At 36.4% G+C, this 24,504-nt stretch overlaps 1 protein-coding gene across 1 annotated transcript in view; it reads left to right on the top strand.

Moving 5' to 3' along the window:
* The first annotated feature begins 4,296 nt into the window (after window positions 1-4,296).
* KHDRBS2 (KH RNA binding domain containing, signal transduction associated 2) overlaps window positions 4,297-24,504 on the top strand; it is a 977,984-nt gene continuing 957,776 nt past the window's right edge. The window contains exon 1 of the mRNA XM_007945604.2: window positions 4,297-4,387. Within this exon, the coding sequence (XP_007943795.1) occupies window positions 4,297-4,387 (91 nt within the window). The remainder of the gene's footprint in view (window positions 4,388-24,504) is intronic.

Genomic DNA, 24,504 nt, shown 5'->3' on the forward strand with positions numbered 1-24,504 from the left:
AAGCATACTCATTAATATGGGTCACAAAGTCCTCTTTTGTAAAGGCAAAGTAATGAATCATATTAGAGCCAATTAATATTTATATAATGCAATAATTAAGAAGGCAAATAATGTATCCTGTATCTTTCCATTTTATAATGTCCATCATGTGTTAAGTATACAACCTAGTCTAAAAGTTAAATTAACATTCATTTTCTTTTAATTTCAAGCTACATAAATACATGGTTTCTATAAGAACACATTTTAGGTATTTGATGAAAATTGAACTGAGAAAATAAAATAATAAACCTAATTCTATAGTTTTGATAATATCTAAGAAAAGGAAAAGTCAGCTAATTGACTATAACATCCTGGTGTCTGTATTATCTAGTGCTACCATAATGGAGCTCTGGTGGCATAACGGATAAGGCATTTGGCTGGTAACTAGAAGGTCAGTGGTTCAAACCCACCAGTTGCTCTGCAGAAGGCAGATGGAGCAATCAACTTCTGTAAAGATTTACATCCTCTGAAACCCAATGGGGGTCACTATGAGTTGGAATTGACTTGATAGCAGTGAGTGAGAGTAAGCTGCTATAACATTAATATCACAAATGAGTGGCTTTAATAAACAAAAATCTATCTTCTTTCAGATAGGAGGCCAGAAGTCGGAATTCAGGAAAGACCTTATCTCTTTTCAACTTCTTCCTTCTCAATCTTCATGTGGCTTGGCATCTGTCTTCCCTCATCCCTGTTTAACTCTTTATGCCTAATTTGTTCTTTATTGCAAAGGTAATAGGCTTAAAACACACCCTATACTGATATGGCTTCTTAAAGTAAAGAAGAAAACCCTCTTGCAAATGGGATACAACCAGAGGTATTAAAAAAAAAAGGGAAAAAACTGTCATCGAGTCAATCCTGACTCACAGCGACCGCCATCAGGTTTCCAAAGCTGTAAATCTTTATGGAAGTAGATTGCCCCATCTTCCTTCCGTGGAACAACAGCTGGTAGGTTATGAACCGCTGAACTTCTGTTAAGAAGCCAAATGCCTTGGTCACTACGTTACCAGAGCTCCCATAACCAGAGGTATAGGGATTAGAATTTACAACATATTTTGGGGGGGACACAATTCAATCCATACCATTTGGATATCCAAACAGATATTGTATTATAAGTCAGCATTTGAACAAGTGTCTATGACATCTTAAAAAACAAGCAAACAAACTAGCTGCTGTGGAGTCAATTTTAACTTATAGCAATTTTATAGGACACAGTAGAACTTCCCCATGGAGTTTCCAAGGCTGTAAATCTTCAAGGAAGCAGACTGCTGCCACATCATTCTCCCTTGGAGCAGCTGGTGAGTTTGAACTGCTGACCTTTTTGGTCAGCAGCTGAATGCTTAATCATTGTACCACCAGAGCTCCTTGGTGCCTTCTTAGTGCACTTTTAATCCTGGAAAAGAGGACTATGAATGGGTAATGCAATTACTGTTGCAGAACATAACAAGGATTACTCATCTTTTGATTTATAAAACTAGGTTTGTGCATGTTCCCATCAGCACTGTATGCTTTTAATCTCTTGGTATGCTACAAAGCAAAATGTAATTGCAATTAGCACAATATTTTTTTTCCTAATTTATATTCATTTAAAAACATATACAAATTATTAGCTTGGCTAGCCCATTATTCCCCATACTATGACGGTAGTTTCTGGCCTCATCTCTAAGATAGGTAGCAGATTTTCCCTTTACTTATCTCTGCTGCAAACCAGGTACAAAACACATGACCCTTCAATTACTAAATACCCCGACACACTCCATTATAATAGCAAGCACGTTCTGTGCATATTTTCCATTCTAAATTATAACTACATCTTTGAAAGTAAGATAAGAGTCACAAGACAATACAAACAGAAAGATGGCAGTCTTTATGGTTTTCAATAGATTTAGAATGAAAACCAAGTAATTCCTATCCACTGAATCCTGGATAGTTTTGCCCTACGTACCTCCCTCACCATTATTTGTCCTATTCTCTCTCAGATCATTGCTGCCACATTGGCCCTCATCAGTTCCTACAGGAGACCAAGCTCTTTCTTGCCATAGGCTTTTGCACCAGCAAACCAAGCTCTTTCTTGACACAGGGCTTTTGCACCAGCAAGTTCCTTTGACTGGAATATTTTTTTTCCCCTCACTTCACATAGCTAGCTCCGAATGGCAACTCCTTAGTCAGGCTGCTTGTCTACCCTGGCAAAAACAGACCTTCCTCTGTATTCTTTTTCTTAACTCCTTAATTGGTTCCCTTATCCCCCTAAATGCAGCCAGCTATTACGTGCTCTTTTTGTGTACTTGATTTTATTTGACTTCTTCCATTAGAAAATCATCTATATGATGGCAGGGAATGAATGCATAAATGAATTAATGAAATAATGTGCAAAAAAGTGGACCCAAACTGTGTAATTCTAATCTCAATGGAACTAAATAGACCTAAATTTTAAATTCAATTTTAGCATTAACTAACTATGCGGCCTAGGTCACTGAACTCTGCCTTAGTTTCCACATATATAAACCAGAAAAAGTAATACTTATTCCTCAGAATGTTTCTGTGAGGACTAATGGAGATAACGGATGCGAAGGCACTTTACATTTTTTAAATATTATAAAAATTCTAGATAATTTTCTGGATTTATCTGTTAAAAATATAAGGAAAAGTTATAAATGCAGTAAAAGAACTTTTGCAAAGTGTCAGTATGTTTTATTTGCAGGGAAGTTGGTCCCTTTTCCCCCCCAAACCAAAAATGGTGAGGGAGAGGGGATTAAAAAATGATTGTTTATTAAAAGAGAACCAAACTCATGAAATATTGTTTTGTAGAATTTGAAGCACAAAGATTACATTTTACGACTCTTTGGTAGGAAAGATCTAGTGAACTACTTCTCAAAAATCAGCCATTGAAAACCTATTGGAGCACAATTCTTTGACACAGATGATGGGGTTCCCATGATTCAGATAGACCGCACTCCAACTGGTTGTTTGCTTCTTGTAAGAGAAGGATGAGCTGTGCTCCCAATGTTGTGAATACTGGGAGGATATGACTCCTTAAATAGAGGTGGGATAGATACAAAGTAGTTCAGCAACAGTACCTGGTAAAAGAGACTGTCACATCTGAAAAAAAGGAAAAAAGGGGTAAATTAGAGCAATTGCAGTTGACTATTTTCTAGTCTCTCACGCTCCTTTTTTTTTTTTTTTTCTCCACAAGTCTTTGAAATTCCTTCATAAACTGTGGCCAATTGATTATTTTGCCTTTTAGTTTTTTTAAATTAAGCCTCCTCTTTCCCAACAACCTCTCTCACGGATTGCGGAAAGGAAGTGTGCATGGGAGGGAAATCGGAACTAATTCAAGACCCCAATGATTGCATACTGGAAGAGTGTCGCTGTACAACAATATCGCCCCAAGCCGCTTTATTTATCAATGTACACCCTACTGATCCCTGAGATGTAGGTCAGGCTCATTGAAAATACCAGCCCCCTATCATATGCGGTCTCCATTATATTTTCAGACAGAGTGCACCGCTGATTCCTGAAAACAACAACAACAACAACAACAACAACAAAAAACACTGGAGCGCATCTGAGCTGCGTGAGAGGCAGAAGACACCTGTGCCTTAGGGACACAGGTGAAGTCCCATCTACCTTCCGGAGACTTTCCCTGGCGCTTTCCCACCTCCTCTTCTCACTTCTCATTTTCATTTTCCCTGCTATTTTAGACCACAGCCTCTCTGTTTCACTGGTTCTTTTCCCGCTCTTCTCCTCCATCCGCACCTCAGACGAAGACAGAAGGCTCTGTAGAAATGGGCATGCCTAATAACCAGGGAAGGCTTGGGCAAGAAGAAAGCATTTGCACCTTCTGCGCTCCCCTCCCCTCTGCAGCTGCCTCCTGCCAGTCAGGAGATTCGACGTACAGCCCGGCCCAATAAGGGCCAGCCGCCTTCGCGGTGGCCTCGCCTCTCCTCGCACCATCACCAATGAGTGGTTGGCGGAGGTGGGATGCACCGTGTTCCCGCCTCTCCAGTTAAGGCCCCTGGTGTGAGCCCCGGCTCTGCGCGAGGGAGGGACGTGGGAAGAAACCGGCAGGTGTGGGCGCGGGACCGTGCAGCTCGACGGCGGGAGTCACAGGCGCTTGGTACATGGGCCAGTGAGTACGCGCGGAGATCCCCGCGCCGCGGCGGAGGCGGAGCAGCGCCGGAGCAAGGCGCTGCCCCACGACCCTGCGTCCGAGCGAGCGGAACCTTGCGCTTCGCCCGGGGACGGTCCGAAGTCCGCGCTATGGAAGAGGAGAAATATTTGCCTGAGCTGATGGCAGAGAAAGATAGCCTGGATCCATCTTTTGTGCATGCATCGCGCCTTTTGGCCGAAGGTAGGACTTGCCCCCTCCGATAGGCACGGGCCACCCGACCGCCCATCTCGCCCGCAGCTGGGTTTAGGGAGTGAAGTTGGGGAGGGACGTCGGTCTCCACCTTCACAGAAACTGTCTCTGAATGAAGATGCTCCCTTCACTGCTCGGGCAGACAGAGCCCATTCTTGAAGTGGGCAGCTATGCTTTCTCCTCCACGTCTTAATTTGGGGAAGACCAAAGCTGCGAAATCTGCTGGCAGTGGAAATGTGACCTGTTAGGATCGTTGATAGGCAGAGAAACCATAAAGTGTAACGCGGTCTACGGAGACACATTCACGTCTCAGAGGGAAGGGTAATCAGCTTGGAAGTAAATGGTGATCAGTGTAGTGTTCTAAGAGCTTTGTAACTACAGATCAGCATTTTTTGCTGCATTTGGGAAGTGATTTTGATACCTTTTAATCTAATTACAGCCTTTTCTATGTAAAGTATTAGAATTAACGTAGATGAAAACTATACATGTTCGTGTATGTCTGTGAATGTCGCAAGCAGAGGTGAAAGTGCTTATAAATTGATTTGAAGTATGATGATTGGGTACTCTATGAGATATTAGTCCCTGGGAACACTCCACAATTGATCAACTGTTTTATCAGGTGTGCATTTTCTTTTGTGTACTTGTAATGTTAAAGGCATTCCATTCCCAGAGGAATATATAAATCTTGTCTTTTGCGTTGCTTTGAAAGGTCGTCTAAAAAAAAAGACATGCACACGTACACACACATATAACTACACAAGCACACGCACCTACAAAACTTCTGCATGGCAAAAATATTAACAAATTACTCCATTTATCTTGAAACACTGTCCTCGAAATGATGAAGATTCTCACTGTATCTGCAGTAATCTATACATGCTTTTAAAAAAATAATAAAAACTACAGATTTTTTTTTGATGAATGCTTCATTGATAATGAATTGCTTCATCATCAAATTGGTTACAATGCAGTTTTATAGCTTGAGTTTTTATAAACTTAGTTTCATTAAAACTAATAGTGACAACTTTCTCTTTCCTAACCCCCTCAGCATTAAAAGAAATGTTGTCAGTTTTGAGACTTAGTTGAGCATAAAACTAAGATAATTTTTTTACAACTCTATATATGATTCAAATAGACATTAGACTTATTCTAATATTTTATTGGGTTATTATTTAGATTTCAAATGTAACATTGTTTTCCATCTTTCCTTGGAAAAGATTTTGTTATCAGACTATGGAATGTATGATTAAAACTTTTTTTTTTTTTTTTTAAGATAAAAGCATGTTTTCTAAATGATTTGGGGAGGATAAATACAATTATCCTTACTGTTTTCTTGGTTACTGGATAGAAAAGAAAAATAGCAAAGTTGAGAAGTCAAGTCAATTAAAAAAATATCACCCTCTATTACAAAAATTAAGAGAACTACGTAAATGTAATCCTCGGAAGGAAGGTTGGGCAATCCTACTTCCGTAGTGATAATGCCTCAGAAACCCAAGGAGGGGTCGCTATGAGTAGAGGCCGATTCGACGGCAAACAACAACAACAACAAGTAAATGTAATAGAAATATTAGAAAATAATGAAGTTATAAATGTTCAAGATTGTTCAAAAATGGATTAAAAATTCAATTAAGCCTCTTCAAATAGTTGACCTCAACATATTTTCTGTAAGTGTCTTCATTTAGCTAATAATGTCTTTAAAATGAAAAAAAAAAAAGTTAAAATTGATCTTTTCCTGTGACCCAGTTATTGGAGTTCTCTTTGGGACTGCAGGCTCAATGATTAATTCATCAGTCATTAATGATATTTACTATAATTTTGAAAATTGTGAAACTAAAACAGTGCAGGTGAGAAACTCATAACAGAGTGCATGGGTACTTCTGTGGCTGGTAGAACAGTCAGCGAAGCTGTGCACCTGGTTTCCTTAACACTTTATCCCAGGAACTTCATTTCTTGATACTTAGAAACAGGGTATGAGTTACCTTGTAATTTGATTTTTTCCCAGTAGGTGGAAGCATGTCCTACTTTTGTAAAGAAATAAAAGAAAAAGCATCTAAATAGAAGGGGAACGCATCTAAGAAAGAAACAAAGAGAGGTGTCCAAATTTCAGAGAAATCATAAAGAGGAAATGAAAACGGAGGAGGTGATGATAATTATCTTGAGGTCCAGAAAGATTATGCCAAAGGCGCATAGTGCTTAAATTAATTGTTCTGAGGGTCCTTTATATGTGCTTTTTAGAGTATAGCAGGGACCCTGGTGGTACAGTGGTTAAGTGCTTGGGTACTAACGGAAAGGTTGGTGGCTGAAACCCACCAGCTGCTCCGCAGGAGAAAGATGTGACAGTGGGCTTCCTTAAAGATTGGAGCATTAGAAACCCTATGGGGCAGTTGTAGTCTGTCCTACAGGGTTGCTATGAGTTGGAGTCTACTCGGCAATTATTTATTTATTTATTTATTTATTGGAGTATAAGGTGAGTGTACTCTGGAATGCCTAATAATTCTTAATGCACATTTTACATCATAAAATTTTCATTATCTTTCCAAAGGCCATTTGCCAAGTTTTCCAGGTTTTGGTTCAGAGCTCTATAGAATATTGTTGAGATGATTTAATTTTTTGTACCTGGAAATGCACTGATTGAAAGCAGTGTCTATAAATAAACTTGACATAGATATTCATTTGGAAGGAAGGTGCACACTGAAGTACATTTCAGTCAGTGCAGTACAGACAGTCTCAAGACTGAGTGAGTAATAAAAATGATCCAGATGATTCAGTTCTTCGGAATGATTTTCCGGAAGCTTGTATATATAAAGGCAGCAGTGTAAACCAATGAGCTTTCCAAATGATTTATTTTGCTTTTTGATTGGTGATAGATGCAAATCAGTGCTCGATTGCAACTGCATCATTTAGAATTGAAGGCCTTGGAGTTAAAACTACTGGTTTGTTGTTTCTATTGTTATTTTGTTATAGTTTGTATTATTTCACTTATTTCTGCTGTGTTTTCAGTATGAATGATTTTGAGAAAGCTGTTGGAAGAACCCAAATACATATTTATTGTTTTGGAAAGATCTTGAATAAAGGATTTCAGCAGAGTATATAGTAGGTTTAATTAACTAAAGTATTTTTCTCTAATGATTATAATATTAATTATCCATTTGTTATAGAAGGTAATTTTGAATATGATGAAACAGCAAACTCAGCATGATCCTTAAAGTTCCACTCAGCTTCTAAATTTGCTTGCCAGATGAAATTAGATGAGGTTATTTATATCTGTGCCACTTCTGGGAAGTGCACTAAATTGTGAATCCAGATACCTGGATTGTAAATTCATTTTTGCCTAAGCTAAATCTTGGGAAACTTCTCTTCCCTGAGCCCACCTTTCTTGTCTCTGAAATAAAAGAGTTGGACTAGATGATCCAGGTTTATTTACAATGCTAAGTAAGTGCTGGACTACTGCTGATGCGAAGGAAAGGTGTTTGTGTATTTAGAATAAAAATGATCAATAGTTGCACATTTCTGAAACATTTCATTCCTTCCTAGTTTAGGGATTGATAATATATTTAATGCACTAACACATGACTTGAAGTATATACATTATTTGGGGCACTGGAAATGCATTTATGATTTAAGTCTATTGGATTATTATCAAGGGTTGGGGTAACATTTGCAGGTAGGAATGCCTACCTGCCGACAGACGTAGATCTGTTCATATTTATAGATTCAGTTATGGTGATTCCATACTTTTAGGAATATTTTAAGGTGGTTAATAAATTCCTGTCCAAGTGAGAATGTTTTGAATTCTCTGGTAGGGCAAGACTTCCTAACTTGAATTCTTCAGAAACATTCATCACTGTTTTGGTTAACTCATCACTGGGTAGAAGCAGCTCTTGCCTAATATTGTAGCAGTTCAGATGTTTTTATGAAAACTCTAATTACTGTTTTCAAGTTTTGGTGAAAATTTAACCTGCCATCTAGAATTGGCATTCATGTTTGCAGATATAGATGAGCTCTTAAAAACATGAGGGAAACTGTGATTAATATTTATCACAAATTCTGACTTGTAGTGAATGTAACTACATTTAGATTCCCATTGAAGATTGTTTTTTAATTTGGATTGTGTCCCTTAAAATATTTTCCATAAAGCTTGGTGAGTTCTTAATTGAAGGAAAGTTTATTGGTATAATGTCAAAAACTAGATTCTGGTATAGAGTTGTATTTATATGAGTCTTTAAAAATCAGTTTTCCTTTTAATAATGTAATCTAATTTTTACTCCTCATATACCCAGGATAATCTTATTTATGTTTCTTAAATAAAATAAAAATAGACAAAAACATTTAAATGTAAATTAACTTTGATCTGGAGTTAAAACAATTTTATATTGTAGTGGAAAAATATTGGTGTAATAATCAAAATACTTGGGACTGAGTGCTGATATTTTACATACTGTGAAATATGGGTTATATCATATTTTTCCTCAATGATACTCAGTTCTTTAATCTATATAACAGGAAAAAGGATATCTATCTGGCAGATAGATATCTTATAAGGTTAAAAAAATACTTCTTGTGAAAATACTGTATAAGTATATGATGGTGCTGTTAAGATTTTGCTGTCCTTGTAGTTTTAACCTCCATTTTTTGCCTTTGTAAGAAAGTAAGAACTAATTTACTGTTTGGATCACTCCTATTAGGTGAACTTTGGACTGAAAAAACAAATTACTAAATAATTATTTTATAGAAAAAGAATTACAGTGAGGTTTTTTGAATATCATGTTCCCTTAGTGACTTACCAGTCTTTTTTTTGAGCTTTATTAGCATTGGCTACCATTTCTTTCAAGGGTCATTCCAAACCACCTCAGACCTCCTTTCAACCCCTGTATCCTTCACTCTCATCAACTGACTTCACTGTATCTTTTATTGAGGGAAGTGAATGTATCTCTCATGATGTTCCTCAACCTCCTACTGGCTAGAAATTTCCATATCTATCCTCACTGTCTTTCATTCCTAGAATATCAGATGCATTTGAGATTCTTTACAGCTCAATTTGTCAACCATGTTTCTTTTATTGCCTGTTGATTCATTCCATAATTATAGCCTTTCTTCCATATCTTCAACTTCTTCCTTACTATCTACTCTTTTGGGAGTTCTGGTGGTGTAGTGCCTAAGGCATTTGACTGCTAACCAGAAGGTGGCGGTTCAAACCCACCAGCCACTCCTAGGAAGGAAAATGGGGCAATCTACTTCCATGGTGATACTGCCTTGGAAACCCAAGGAGGGGTCACTATGAGTTGGATCTGACTTGATGACAGTGAGGATCTACTTTTTTGCTGTCGTGCTCGCTAAACATGATCCAATCTATCTAAAAATAAATAAAGAATACTTGGTTCACCTGCTAAAACTAATAAAAGTTATCTCCTTTTCCACTGTTGATCTCTTCCTAACTTTTTGGCTTCTCCCTTGGCTTCCAAGCACTATACACTAGTGGGTTTACATTTCCTACCTGACTGTTCCTTCCTTACAATCACCATCATCCATCCCCCACCTTATCACCCTGGCACACACAATACTGCCATTGTGATTCATACAAGTCAAAGTCTGACTTTTTAATAATCACCATTCCCTACAAGATGCAATGCATAGTCATTGATATTTTTACAACACACTTACCTTCCTAACTCATTTCTAAATTGTTTCTGCTTATCTCAGATATACTAAACTGCTTGTCATCTTCTACCTCCCTAGCACAGCCCCATGCAAAGCTGAGTATGTGTGATATGTTTTCTTCTTCTTCCCTATTCCCATAATTAACAACTCTACATCATTGTACATTAAACCATCATTTTATAATTGTCAGGTTATGTCTGTTTCTTTCACTAGAAGATGAGCCTCGTAAAGAGCAGAGCTCTGGTAGCATAGTGCCTAAGGCACTTGACTGCTAACCAGAAGGCTGGCGGTTCAAACCCACCAGCCACTCCTTGGAAGGAAGATGGGGCAATCTACTTCCGTAGTGATACTGCCTTGGAAACCCAAGGAGGGGTCACTATGAGTCGGGTCCGACTCGACGGCACATAACAACAACAACAAAGAGCAGAGCGGAGTATTACTCATCTTTGTATGAGCGATGTGTATCAGTTACTGGCATATGGCGTGCTCAGTAGATACTTGGGAAATTTTTCTCTTTTATCCATCATACTTCAGCATCTGGTTCCTTTTGCCTTCTTTGCTGCCTCTTCTGCCCATGACTCATGCACAGATTACTTATGTGCCCCCTCTTATCTCATGCTAGGACCTTGCTCTGAAATGCTTTTTCTCCTGATTATAATGCTGTTCATCACAACTAGAATCAGGGTACTTATAATCAAAACTGAGTCTGACTGTCACTTCTAGAATCTTCCGATAGTGCCTTCTTCATACAACTCATTATGGGTTAAGTGCACTCTGGTTTTCTTTTCTGCCATTTCACTACTATAGCATCACAACATACAACTCATATTGAACTTTTCTCTCTTCTCTGCTAGAGTCTGAGGTTGTAATGCCTTGTTATTTCCAGATAGAGGTCAAAGTCCAGGATTCCCACTAGGCATTCCCTGATACCACTCTAGCTGGGAGGGGCGGGCACCTTGTTCCTTTTCCCCACGTGTCTTCTACTGATACCATGAGATGTGGGGACACTTCCTCTGTGCTGGATGATGGTGAAGGTTCCACTAGTAATGAGGCCTCCTCATGATGTCAGGGAAAGGGGAGGCTGCCTTGTTACTGCTTGATGAGTGTGGATATCCAGGATTTCCACATCACTTCCACTGAGACTATAGGGGAAGGCCTCCTTGCTGCCAGGTGCGAATAAACTCAATGCTCTGTTCAGTGTTCTGTGATACCAGAACACTGATATCACACTAGAATGTTGTTGTTGTTATGTGTCGATGAGTTGGACCCGACTCATAGCGACCCTTCGTTGGATTTCCAAAGTGGTATCTCTACGGAAGTAGATTGCCCAACCTTCCTTCCAAGGAGTGGCTGGTGAGTTTGAACTGCCAGCCTTCTGGTTAGCAGTCCAGTGCCTTAGTCACTACACTACCAGAGCTCCTCACACTGGAATAAGGTACCTCATTACAGCTGGACAAGTACGTCTAGGTTTCCTGGTCAACTGGGCGAATAGGTGTGTTGCAGGTTTTTCTGTGCTGTTTTTCTGGAGAGCAGTGGTATATATATATATATATATATATATATATATATATATATATATATCAAGTTTTCTATCTTGCTACATTTCCCCTTTCTTAGTTTTGTTTTGGATAGAGAGTGAGCTTTTCTTAGGGAATATTTTTTTGGTCAGCTTCTGTTGATGTTTTTTATTGTGAGCTTTTCCAGGACCCATTCATACACAAAGAAAATCTAAGGAACTCACTGCTATGTCATTCCTGGGGTCCTGCAGTGCCCAGCCAGTCTGCATTCTGCTCTTCACCTTTCAGAAACTCTTTTTACATTTTTTATATATAATGTCCTATCTCCAATCTTTGTGTCTTTTAATTGATTTCTTTATAAATTTTTCTTGGCAATTTATATGCTATACATTGTTGGTATTGTTGTTGTTAGGTGCCGTTGAGTCGGCTCCAACTCGTAGCAATCCTGTGTACAATAGTAGTAGAATGAAACACTGCCCTGTTGCGTACCATCCTCACAATCCTTGCTATACTTGAGCCCATCATTGCAGCCACTGTGTCAGTCCATCTTGTTGAGAGACTTTCCCTTTTTTGCTGTCCCTTCACTTTACCAAGCATGATATGTTTCTCCAGAGAAGGATCCCTTCTGACAACAGGACCAAAGTAGGTGAAACCCCGTCTAGCCATTCTCACTTCCAAGGTGCATTCTGGCTGTACTTCTTTCAGGACAGATTTGTTCATTCTCCTGACAGTACGTGCTGCTTTCAGTATTCTTCACCAACACGACAACTCAAAAGCATCAACTCTTCTTTGGTTTTCCTTATTTATTGCCCAGCTTTCTCATGCATATGAAGTGATTTAAAACACCATAGCTTGGTGTAGACTCACCTTAATCTTCCAAGTGACATCTTTGCTCTTTAATACTTTAAAAAGGCACCCCCACCAGCAGATTTGCCCAGTACTATAATCAAACCGAACCGAATTTACTGCCATTGAGTCGGAGCCTCATAGTGACCCCCTCCTTGGATGTCTGAGGCAGTATCACTACAGAAGTAGATTGCCCAATCTTCTTTCCGAGGAGTGGCCGGTGGGTTTGAGCTGCTCGCCTTCTGGTTAGCAGTCAAGTGTCTTTGGCACTATGCCACCAGAGCCCAGTACAATAGGACATCTCATTTCTTGACTGCTGCTTCCATGGGTATTGATTGTGGATCCAAATAATATGAAATCTTTGACAATTTCAATCTTCAGTCTATAGCATATCAATCATTAAGGTATATAAGAATGAGCATGGCCAGGATAAAATCATCTGGAAAAGGGGCACAATATTTTTCTATTTATGGGCAGTCCCTATGTTATGAACATTCGACTTATGTACAATCTATATTAGAACCAACCCATGTAAAGCCAATTATATAAAAAATTCAAGGTACATATAGTCTATTATAATAGCAAATGAGAGCAACTTTGTGACATGCATCAAAATATTATTATTGTTACTGTATTATTATGTTAAAGATGTTTTTGTGTATCTGGAACAATTTCTTTCATATTTTTTTAGCATATATGTACTATGTACTAAGACCAATATTTGACTAAGTAATGCTAGAGATGAGCCGAACCTAACTGTTCTGATGTATGTACAAATTCATCGTAAAAACAGATTTAGAAATGAACTCATTTGTAATCTGGGGCTGCCTATATTTCATTTCAAGGTTATTTGTGACATGGTAACTGAAAGTGGGAACAAGGTGAGGTCTGATCATTATTTTGACTTTTACTTTAAGTATGTGGTCTAAATTGAAGCTTTTTTTTTTTTTTTTAACAGCATCTATTGAAGCAATGTAAGTGATTTTCAGAGGTAGTTTTTAGAAACCCTTGCAAATAACTTTTTAGTGTCACCAGCTCTCTTTATGCACTTACTTGGTTGAACACCTGATTTGATCTTTTTTTTTGGTCTGAATCTATATTAAAAAATGTGCATTTTAATTGGGATTACATTTTATACACATTGGCATTATAGAACTGACGAAAAAAATCTAATAATAGTGTTGTGACCTTTTCCGAGACCAGTTTTTTTAAAGAGCTGTACACAATGTAAGATTTAATATAGTTATAGACCAAAATATAATCATTTTCCTTGCAGAAAAGGTGAATCTCAGTAAAATATGCATGTTGTAGAAATAGATTTTTTAAGTGGTAGTGTTGGCTTATAGCTGATATCATTAACATAAACACTAATAACATTAACAATTTAATGTTAGTAAATACCTATATTATATGTCTTTCTCATTTTGTCAAGAATTCTATGATGATTTCAAGTATTATTCGTCAAATAATATTAAGCATATTTATACAAATTGGGAGGTAACAACCAAGCATCCTGTTGCTCTACAATTATTACTTTTTTTGGAAACAGGCCATTTGTAGCATACTCTCCATTGCTCATCTTTGCCTCATTAATAACTATTTCCAAAATGATTTTGTGGTAGATGGAGAAAGTACTCATCGAAGAACTCCTGACTGACAAAAGTTTTAGGCCATTTACTATAGATACCCTATAGTTCAGTTTACTATATAGACCCTTATAGTTTGGGTATAAAGGCTGAATCATTTTGGGCTAGAACTTGACTGCATTTGTCCAAGCAGTCACACATTTCCTTGAATATGTGTTGCTAACATTATTTGTTTAATAATTGGTATTGTTATATGAAGAACCTTCAGATACTTAAATTGGAAGGTTACTAATCTATTGGGAATGCAACCATGTACATAAGATGTAAGTGTTCTTAGGAGGATAGGCTAGTTATTACATGAATTTTACAAAATGGTAATAAAATAGTTCAAAGGAGGAAGAGCTCTTGCTGATCATGGTCATCAGAGATTCATCTTCTTGTTATTCTTCATCATCATTATCACTGTTGACATTTGTTGAGTACTCACTTTTTGCCAGGCACTGTGTTAGGCACTTTGGTTTTGGTTCTAGGAATTTTGCATGCATTGCTGCAATTATTTAACCTTCCAGTTCTATGAGATAGTTATTAGCATTATTATTTTACAAATGAGAGGAAATAAGGTATTGAGAAGTTAACTCATATCAGGTCACACAGTTAATAAGCTATAAACCTGAAATCCAGTCTGTCTCACTCAGAGGCCATGTGTAAACCATTTCACCATACTGCCTCTTGTAGAAGAAGCCTAACTTCAGGCAGGCTTTGGAAAAAATTCAGATATTAATAGGTAAAGTATGTCTAGAAGATCACGTTATTGTGGCTATTAAATTCTGAAGTAGGTTCCTGAATGTAAGAATTGAGTGATTTAATATACAATATCATAAGGTAACTATAGTACATATAGGCAAGTGAGTTTATAAATGGGGACATTTTCTTATGTACAGACTGTATTAGGGATTGTTCAGACAGTCTCCATTTTGTGAATGCTTTATGTTGACTATCGTTTCTGGGAGATTTTAGTGACATGGTGGCAGGGCATGGGAATATTTTAGAGTTTTTCTATTATCATTATTCACAAAGGAGTTGAACTTTTTTGATTTACTGAAACATTTTTCTTTCCATATTTTTGGAGAACTGCTTGGATTTGCTGCATTCTTCTAGTAAGGTAGAACTACTGTAGGTCTTCTGTAATATCTTGAGGCATTGTGGGTTTTGTTTAAAATTTGAAAGTGAGCAGATTTCACATTTGGTCAGCAACAAATAACGTAGCAATATGACTTAATTTAAATATTACACATAGGTTCTGAAGTTTTAGGATTTAATAACTTTGAAGCAGATTTGTCTGTTTTATTACCATGATCAGAAACAGTACAATCAATGCTCATTTCCTTTAAGAAACTGTATCTTAAAGTTTTTACTCTTCTAATAAAAAAGAAAAATGAAGATGTAGAGTGTAGAATTTTGAAGCAGGTTTGTAGAATTGTATGTTTAGATAATGTTGGACCCTGATTACAGAAGAGGGAGCTGCTGTGACCAAAATAAAGCAGAGAGCCGAGAGGAGAAGGCATTTGTTAACTTTGTAAAGAAGAAAGGGATGATTAAATAACAGTTACCATTCATTGAGCATACACTGTGGCTCACTTTCTTGTTTTATATCCTGAAAGACAGGTAATAGTGTCCCTGTTTTATGGGAAAAGATAAAGGAGCACATTAGAGGGTGATATAATCAATTTGGGTTTGTTAAAGTAATAAATCAAAGATTAGGTAAATGTTGAAATTGAAGTGTGTCAAAAAGCAATGATTAAACATTGAGACATTGAGCAATATTATAGAGCAGTATTTGTTTAAGAGAGTATCAAGCTCTTGCTTTGAAAATCTTTTAGAAGATTTAGATAACTTTATTACTGTAGAATTTATTGTTTCCTTTAATATGATTTTCCCTGGGAAATTTAAAGAATTTGATTTTTTTAGAAATTTGATTTACATGCAGCAATATAGTCATTGTATAAAAGACAAATATAAAATGCAAGCAGTAGATGAATTACTAAATAATAGGATACATTTATTAAGATATATTGAGGTATGCAGATATTAAAAATGAGGACAAATAAATGAGTACAAAATTGAGTTAAGAATAATACCCGTCTCCAGACAGTCTGTGTTTCTCTTTCCAGAAGGCAAAAACTCGAAGCTGCCTTTTTACTGATCCAAGATCTGGTAAAGTGGGGATCTTTAAGGAATTGCATGAAGATGAAAGAACATTTGGTATGCTGAGGCAGATGGCCTTTTATTATATGATATTGCTTTGGAATAGAGTTCAGTATAATAGATGGCTGTGCATTAAGTTAGTATTTTGAAATTAGTAAAAGAGTTGAAATTATGTAGTGTCCACACAAGGAAAATCTGATAGAATAAACATTATGATAATTTAAAACAATTTAATAGAGTTGATGAAGTGATACCTATTTCAAATAAATTGCAATAAGCCAAATGGTTTCCCTTTGACAAGAATTTGTGTGTGTGAACATGTGTCTGTAAAATCTCATAGATGTTAAACATATACTAAATATAGGGACTCAATGAGAAATAATACACACTTGGTCCACTTGGTTCTTACTATCTATGTACTTCATTACTATCTGGGACTTATGTTTAAATTGAGGAGGGTCCGGGAGTTAGAGTCAATTAAATAAGTGCATTGATAAAGGAAGCAAAAATGTATTAGAAGGTCAGAGTAGGGCACCTAAAGAAGTCTTGAGGGATTATAGAAGGCTTTCATAGGAGTTTTCATTTTCATAGTTGAAATCTAATAGGTAAGTAGGATATGATCAGGATTAGGTGGGAAGGGCTATAATCCTGATTATACTGGATACCTCAAATCACATATACTAAACCCAAGGAGAAAGAGAACATTTATTTGAATAGTTAGAAGTTGCAAATTAAGTATAACTGAAAAGTGTAGCACAAAGGAAAGAATAAGCCTAGGGGTAAAGAGAAAGGTAGAGGCTTATTGTAAATGCATTCTTTGGAAGCCATGTTAAGAAGTTGAACTTTATGCCAAAAGCAATGAGAAATCATTGAAATCATTTGAAAGGGACAGACGAGATATCAACATTTTATTAAAAACATTGTTGCTGCATTGTTGTAGACTGGAATAGACAGATAAAAAATACAGACAAACCATCAGGAGGCTACCCACTGCTATCAAGTCTATTCCAATCATAGTGACCTCCATTGGGTTTCCAAGGCTGTACATCTTTACATAGGTAGATTGCCTCATCTTCCTTCTGCATAGCAGCTGGTGGGTTTGAGTGGCCAATATTCTGATTAGCATCTGAATACCTTACACATTATGCCATCGGGAGGCTAGAAAAAATTACTCAGGAGAAAAATATGGTGACCTAAGTCCAAATAATGAGAATGCAGATGAAGAGAAGTGTTCAGATGTAATAGATATTAGCAAGTAAAATGGAGAAAATTGAATTGGATAGGGGAAGTTGAAAAATTATGGTTAGGGCTGTTGTCAGTGTTGCCCCTTGGTAACTGGTTTGAAGGTGTTATAAGTTAAGAGATAGAAGTTAGGAGGAAGTTAACACTGAGTTCAAACATGATACATATTGAAGGGCCTGTAGGCTGTCAAACTAAAAATGCAGATGAACAGATAGGTCTGGAACTCAGGAGAAGGAATCTGAGGTGCAGGTAGCAGTTTGGGTTTTATCAGCATTTAAGAGATAATTGACCTGGGAAGTAGAAGAGATGGCCAGGGAGAGCATATGGGAATGAAAAACAAGAATTTAGGATAAAATCCTGAGAAATATAAGCAATTAAAGGAATATAGAAGAAATGCCTTCTGCATATAATAAAAGGAGTATTATGGAGTAAAGTGAGTTCAGTATTGACTAAATAAAGTATTTGAAGAATGAAAGATTTGGTCAGTATTTTCAAATGAAGCAGATAGATCAAGTAACACAAAGAGTAAAACTCACTAATGTATTTATTAGAAAGAAATATATTTATTACAAACTGAAAAAATGGTGAGTGGGAAATAAGGCTATGATAAGAATGAGGATAGAATTCTTTTAAAAACATTTGTTGCACAGAGGAGGAGTTCTAAGAGTGATTAACATGTTGAACTATATGAAATTGATGGTACTTAATTATTCTGACCATGAGTAAAACAATTTTGTATTATTGAACCTATAGAAGGGGACAGGGGAATGAGAGAAGCATTTAAGTCTGGTGGTTAACAACACAGAAACTGGAGCTGGACTAAGTTTTCATTTTTTCTTCTAGTATTTAAAAACCTTTTTTATATTACTAGAAAACTTTATAAATAGCACTGAAACATTGTCTGAGATAGTGCTGGAAAATGAGCCCCTCAGGTCGGAAAGCACTCAAAATATGACTGGGGGAGAGCTGCCTCCTCAAAGTAAAGTTGGCCTTAATGACATGGATGGAGTTAAAGCTTTTGGGACCTCCATTTGCCGATGTGGCATGACTTGAAATGGGAAGAAACAGCTGAAAATATCCATTAATAACTTTAACATAGAATGTACAAAGTATGAATGTAGGAAAATAGGAAGTTGTCAAAAATTAAATGGAATACATAAAGATTGATATCCTAGGCATTAGTGAACTGAAGTGGCCTGTTTTTGGCTGTTGTGAGTCAGACAGTCATATAAACTACTATGCCAGGAATGACAAATTTTGTGACATTCATCATCACAAAAAATGTTTCAAGATCTATCCTGAAGTATAGTACTGTTAGTGGTAGGATAATATCCGTATGCCTACAAGGAAGACCAGTTGATAATATTGTTACTCCAATTTAAGCACCAAAGCCAAAGACAATGAAATTGAAGATTTTTACCAACTTCTGCAGTCTGAAGTTGACCAAACATGCAATTAAGATGTATTGATTATTACTGGTGATGGGAATGAGAAAGTTGGAAAAAACAAGAATCACTGGTAGTTGGAAAATATGGCCTTTCTGATAAAAATGTCCTGGAGATCACATGATAGAATTTTGCAAGATTAATGACATATTCATTGCAAATACCCTTTTTCAACAACATAAATGGTAGCTATACACCTGGACCTCACCAGATGGAATACGCAGGAATCAGATCAACTATATCTGTGGAAAGAGGCAATGGAGAAGCTCAGTATCTTCAGCCAAAACAAGGCCAGGAGCTGACTGTAGAAGAGACCATCAATTGCTTGTATACAAGTTCAAATTGAAGCTGAAGACAATTTAAACAAGTCCATGAGAGCCAAACTATGACCTTGATTCTATCCTACCTGAATTTAGAGACCATCTGAAGAATAGATTTGGTGCACTGAACACCAATGACAGAAAACCATACACAGTATGGGATGACATAAGGAACATCATCCATGAAGAAAGCAAAAGGTCATTAAAAAGACAGGGAAAGAAGAAAAGACCAAAATGGATGTCAGAAGTGATTCTGGAACTAGCTCTTGAATGGAGAGTAGCTGAAGCAAATGGAAGAAATGATAAGATAAAATAGCTGAACAGAAAATTTCAAAGAGCAGCTTGAGAAGACAAAGTCAATGGTTATAATGAAATGTGCAAAGACCTGGAGTTAGAAAACTGAAAGAGAAGAACACTCTCACCATTTCTCAAGCTGAAACAATTGAGGAAAAATTCAAGCCTTGTGTTGTAATACTGAAAGATTCTGTGGGCAAAATATTGACTGATGCAGGAAACATCAAAAGATGGAAGGAATACACAGTCACTATGCCAAAAACTATTGGTCATTGTTCATCTATTTCAGGAAGTGGCATGTAATCAAGAACCAATGGTACTGAAGGAAGAAGTTGAAGCTGCACTGAAGGAACTGGCAAAAAAACAAGGCTCCAGTACTTGACAGAATGCACATTGAGATGTTTCATCAAATGGATGCCATGCTGAGGCACTTACTCATCTATGCCAGGAAATTTGGAAGACAGCTACTTGGCCAACTGACTGGAAGAGATCCATATCTGTACTCATTTTAAAGAAACCTGATCTGATAAAATGTGAAAATTATCAAATAATATCATTAATGTCACATGCAAGTAAAATTTTGCTGAAGATAATTCAAAAATATTTGCAGCGATATATTTATAGATAACTTCCAGAAATGCAAGCTGGATTCAGAAGAAGATGTTGAATGAGGGATATCGTTGCTGGTATCAGATGGATGAATCTTGCCTGAAAGCAAAGAATGGTATTTTCAATAGAGAGATGTTTTCTTGTGTTTTATTGACTATGCAAAAACATTTGACTGTGTTCATCATAGGAAAATATAGATAACATGGAGAAGAATAGGAATTGCAGAACAATAACTTGTGCTTATGGAGAACCTGTACATGGGCTGTTGTTGGAACAGAACAAGGGGATACTGCATGGTTCAAAATCAGAAAGGAAATGTTTCAGGGTTGTATCCTTTCACCGTACTTATTCAATCTGTATACTACTCAAATAATCTGAGAAGCTGGGCTATATGAAAAAGAACATAGCATCAGGATTACAGGAAAACTTATTAACAACCTGCAATAGACTGATAACACAACTTTGCTTGCTGAAAGTGAAGGTGAGTTGAAGCACTTACTGATGAAAATTAGAGACCACAGCTTCCAGTATGGATTACACCTGAACATAAAAAAAACAAAAAACAAAAAACAAAAAAAAACCTCACAACTGAACCAATAAGAAGCCTCATGATGAATGAAGAAAAGATTGAAGTTGTAAAAGATTTCATATTGCTTGGTTCCACAGTCAACAGTAATGGAAGCAGCAGCCAAGAAATCAGATAAGGTATTTCACTGGGCAAATCTACTGCAAAAGATCTCTTTAAAATACTGAAGAACAAAGATTTTTTTTGAAGAGTAAGGTGCACCTAATCCAAGCCATAGTATTTTCAATAGCCTCATATGTGTTTGAAAGCTGGACAATAAATAAGGAAGACTGAAGAAGAAGACTGCTTTTGAGTAGTGGTGTTCATGAAGAATACTCAAAGTATCATTGACTGCTAAAAGAACTAACAGATCTGTCCTGGAAGAAGTGCAGCTGGAATGCTCCTTCGAAGCTAGAATGGCGAGACTTCACCTCACCTAGTCTGGTTGTGTTGTCAGAAGGAACCATTCTCTGGAGAAGGATATCATGCTTGGAAAAGTGGAGGATCACTCCTCAGAAGGAGGGGTGTGTAATCTACTTCCATAGTGATACCGCCTTGGAAACCCAAGGAGAGGTCACTATGAGTCGGGTCCAACCCTATGGCACATAACAACAACAACAAAGTGAAGGATCAGTGAAAAAGGGGAAGGCCCTGAACAAGGTGGTTTGACACAGTGGCTGCAGTGATTGTCTCAGGAATAGCAAGGATTGTGAGGCTGGTGCAAGACCAGGCAGGCAGTGTTTCGTTCAGCAGTACATAGAGCTGCAGTGATTCGGAACTGACTCAACGGCACTTAACAACAACATCATATTGAGTGAGTTATGTCAGTGTCTTTTTTTTTTTCTTTTTTCTATCTGGAAAATGGAGACACTTTTAGTCTGAAGTAGCAGTAAATCACCCAAGGTAATAACAGCTGCATATTATTTTGCAGACTTTAAGTTAACAACTCCTGAACAACACACCATCATCTTCACTTTATGAAACATTTATTACTCTGTGTGTGTGTTGTGCACTTGCACACATACTTTGTTTGTGTCTTTACCAAATTGTGATGTAAAATGTATTTGTACTTTGTATTGTGGTCTAATAAGTTTAAAAGTTACTGTTATGGTAGATGGAATTTGGTAAGTGAAGTCAACACACCAGGATTTAAATCCCGTGTCTACTACTTGCTTATTTTGTGACTGTGGGTAAGTTTCTAAATCTTTTTGAGTCTTTGTTTCCTCATTTATAAAATGTGGCTCTTGTCACCTTGATCCTAGATCAAGTGATCATGTCAGGAATCCACCTTATAGACTCACTGGTACACTATTGTGCAATCAAAATGTATTTGGATCATCTATCAGGTGGTAGAAATCAGTAAGAATCTTTTTCTTCATCTTCTTCCCCTTTGTCTTATTCTCTTTAAAAACAAATAGTTGCAGTAAAATTTATGAACAGTGAAATTTAGTTTTTAGATATACATTGAATGAGTGTTGATAATTGTATAATCTTGTGTACCTAGGCAAGACAAAGAACATGTCCTTCAGCCAACAGACTACCCACATACCCCTATTCCATTAATCCTTATTCTCCTTTGGCCCCCACTCTGCTGATTTCTATCATAATATATCATACTGACTGTTCTTCAACTTTATATAAATGGAATAACTTAGTATTTACTCTTCCATCTGACTTCTTTAATTTAAAATATTTTTGCAATTCATCCATATTGTTGCACATATCGTAGAACAAATGTCTATCCATTGAGATTAGATAACCAAATTGTGAGATATTTCTATAATGGAATACTACTCAACAATAATAATAATAAAAAGCAAACACAATATATTTAATCCTTGAAGATGGGTATTGTTTCTGTTTCCACTTTGGGCTATTATTAATAAACTGCACAAATATTCATGTACAAGATTTTTTTGTGGACATACACTTTCCTTTTTTACTGGAAGTGGAATAGCTGGTCTTGTAAAACATATGGATCAGTTCTGTTCTGCACACATAGTGTCACCATGAGGCAACTGAACAACAACTGATAAGAACATAACTAACAAAAAGGCATATATACAGTTAACTGGATAAGGAATTGCTAAGTAGTGTTGTAAAATGGATGTACCAATAATGTATGAAAATTTTAGTTGTTCCACTTGCCAACATTCCAAGTTCTCACTCATTTTAATTACAACTATTTTAGTGGGTTTTAAGTAGTAACTTAGAAGGACCTCTGGTGGTGCAATGGTTAAAAACATTGAACTGTTAGCCAGAAAGTCAGTGGTTGAATCTACCAGGTGCTCCGCAGGGTGAAGGTGAGGCAGTCTGCTTCTAAAAAGATTTATAGCCTTGGAAACCCTATAGGGCAGTTCTGCTGTCCTGGAGGAAGCTATGAGTTGGAATTGACTCCATGACAGTAGGTAACTGGTAATGTATTGTGGTTTTAATCTGAATTACCTTGATAATATTAATGATGTTAATATTTTCATGTGCTTTATATTTTGTGTATATTTTGATTTGAGATATTTGCTTAGAATTTAACAAATGCTTAATTGGATTATCTTATTATTATCTTAGTTCTTTGTTATGGATTTTCATCCTTTATTAAATATTTGCAATGAAAACATTTTCTCCCCATATGTAACTTTCATTTCTTAACTATTTTTAGAAGTGTAGAAACTATTATGATGAAATCAAATTATCATTCTTTTTTCCTTATTTTGTACTTAATTTTTTTGTGTGTTTTTTCTAAGAAATCGTTGTCCACCTCCAGGTCATAAAAGTCTTCTTAATGTATTAGTCTAGAGATTATAGTTTTAGCTTATAAATTTAGGTCTATGTTTTATCTAGACATAAGTTTTGTGTACAAATCAAAATTCTTTGTTTTCTTTTTTTGTATATGAAAATCTACTTGTTCCAGCATCATTTCTTGAAAAGACTGTTGACTTCTGTTATTTTTAAACCAAAGAAACAAACACAATGAAAGTATAGTGTTTATGTATTTAACATATAGCTTAATATAGATTATAGTATACCTACTTCTCATGTACTATTATGTGATATTTTGAGTTTATGATAAAAATAATAACTCTATTATCTGACTATTTTGTGCATTAATGATGTATGCCTAGCAGTAATGAGCACTGAGGTATGTGGCAAGAGTAATGCTGGCTGTGATGGATAAGGTTATGTGTCAAGTTGGCTGGACTGTGATTCTCAGTATTTTGACAGTTATGTAATGAGTAATTTGGCAGTTATATAATGATGTAATTTGGCAGTTGTGTAATGATGTAGTCCTCCTCCATATTGTGATATGATACGGTCATTCTCCATTTTCACATAACACCAATTTTTGCATAATGACCTAGTCTTTGGAACCTAACCATATTGATAAGTGAGGAGTGGGTGCATTTAAAAATGTGTGAATTACTTTGCAATATTGACTTTCCATATAAATCTGTTCTAGTACTAGAAGAAATACTTGCCTTTGGCTTACTGAAATGTGAAATAAGTTTATATTATACTCTAAAGTTATATATAACTTTATCAGTATTTGTCATTTCCTCTGGTTTTAGAACATAATCCTTGCAGAAAATATGAAGACACTGTAATTCATAAAACAGAAGATTAGCCATTCTACGTAGATGTCTTGGTGTTTGTTGGCTGAATCTGACAAATATACCATAACGTTCTACCATTAAAGAAATAATCAGCAATGGTGATATCTAGTAAAACTGAGCAATTGGACTATCCTGAGTAGTAACGTTGATTCCAGTATGACAAAACAATAGGAAATAGTAAAGGCATTAACTATTTCCTGGTTAAAAAAAAAA

The sequence above is a fragment of the Orycteropus afer genome, unplaced genomic scaffold (genome assembly GCF_000298275.1).
Source record: "Orycteropus afer afer isolate SDZICR_OR568_19922 unplaced genomic scaffold, OryAfe1.0 scaffold00140, whole genome shotgun sequence".
NCBI lineage: Eukaryota > Metazoa > Chordata > Mammalia > Tubulidentata > Orycteropodidae > Orycteropus > Orycteropus afer.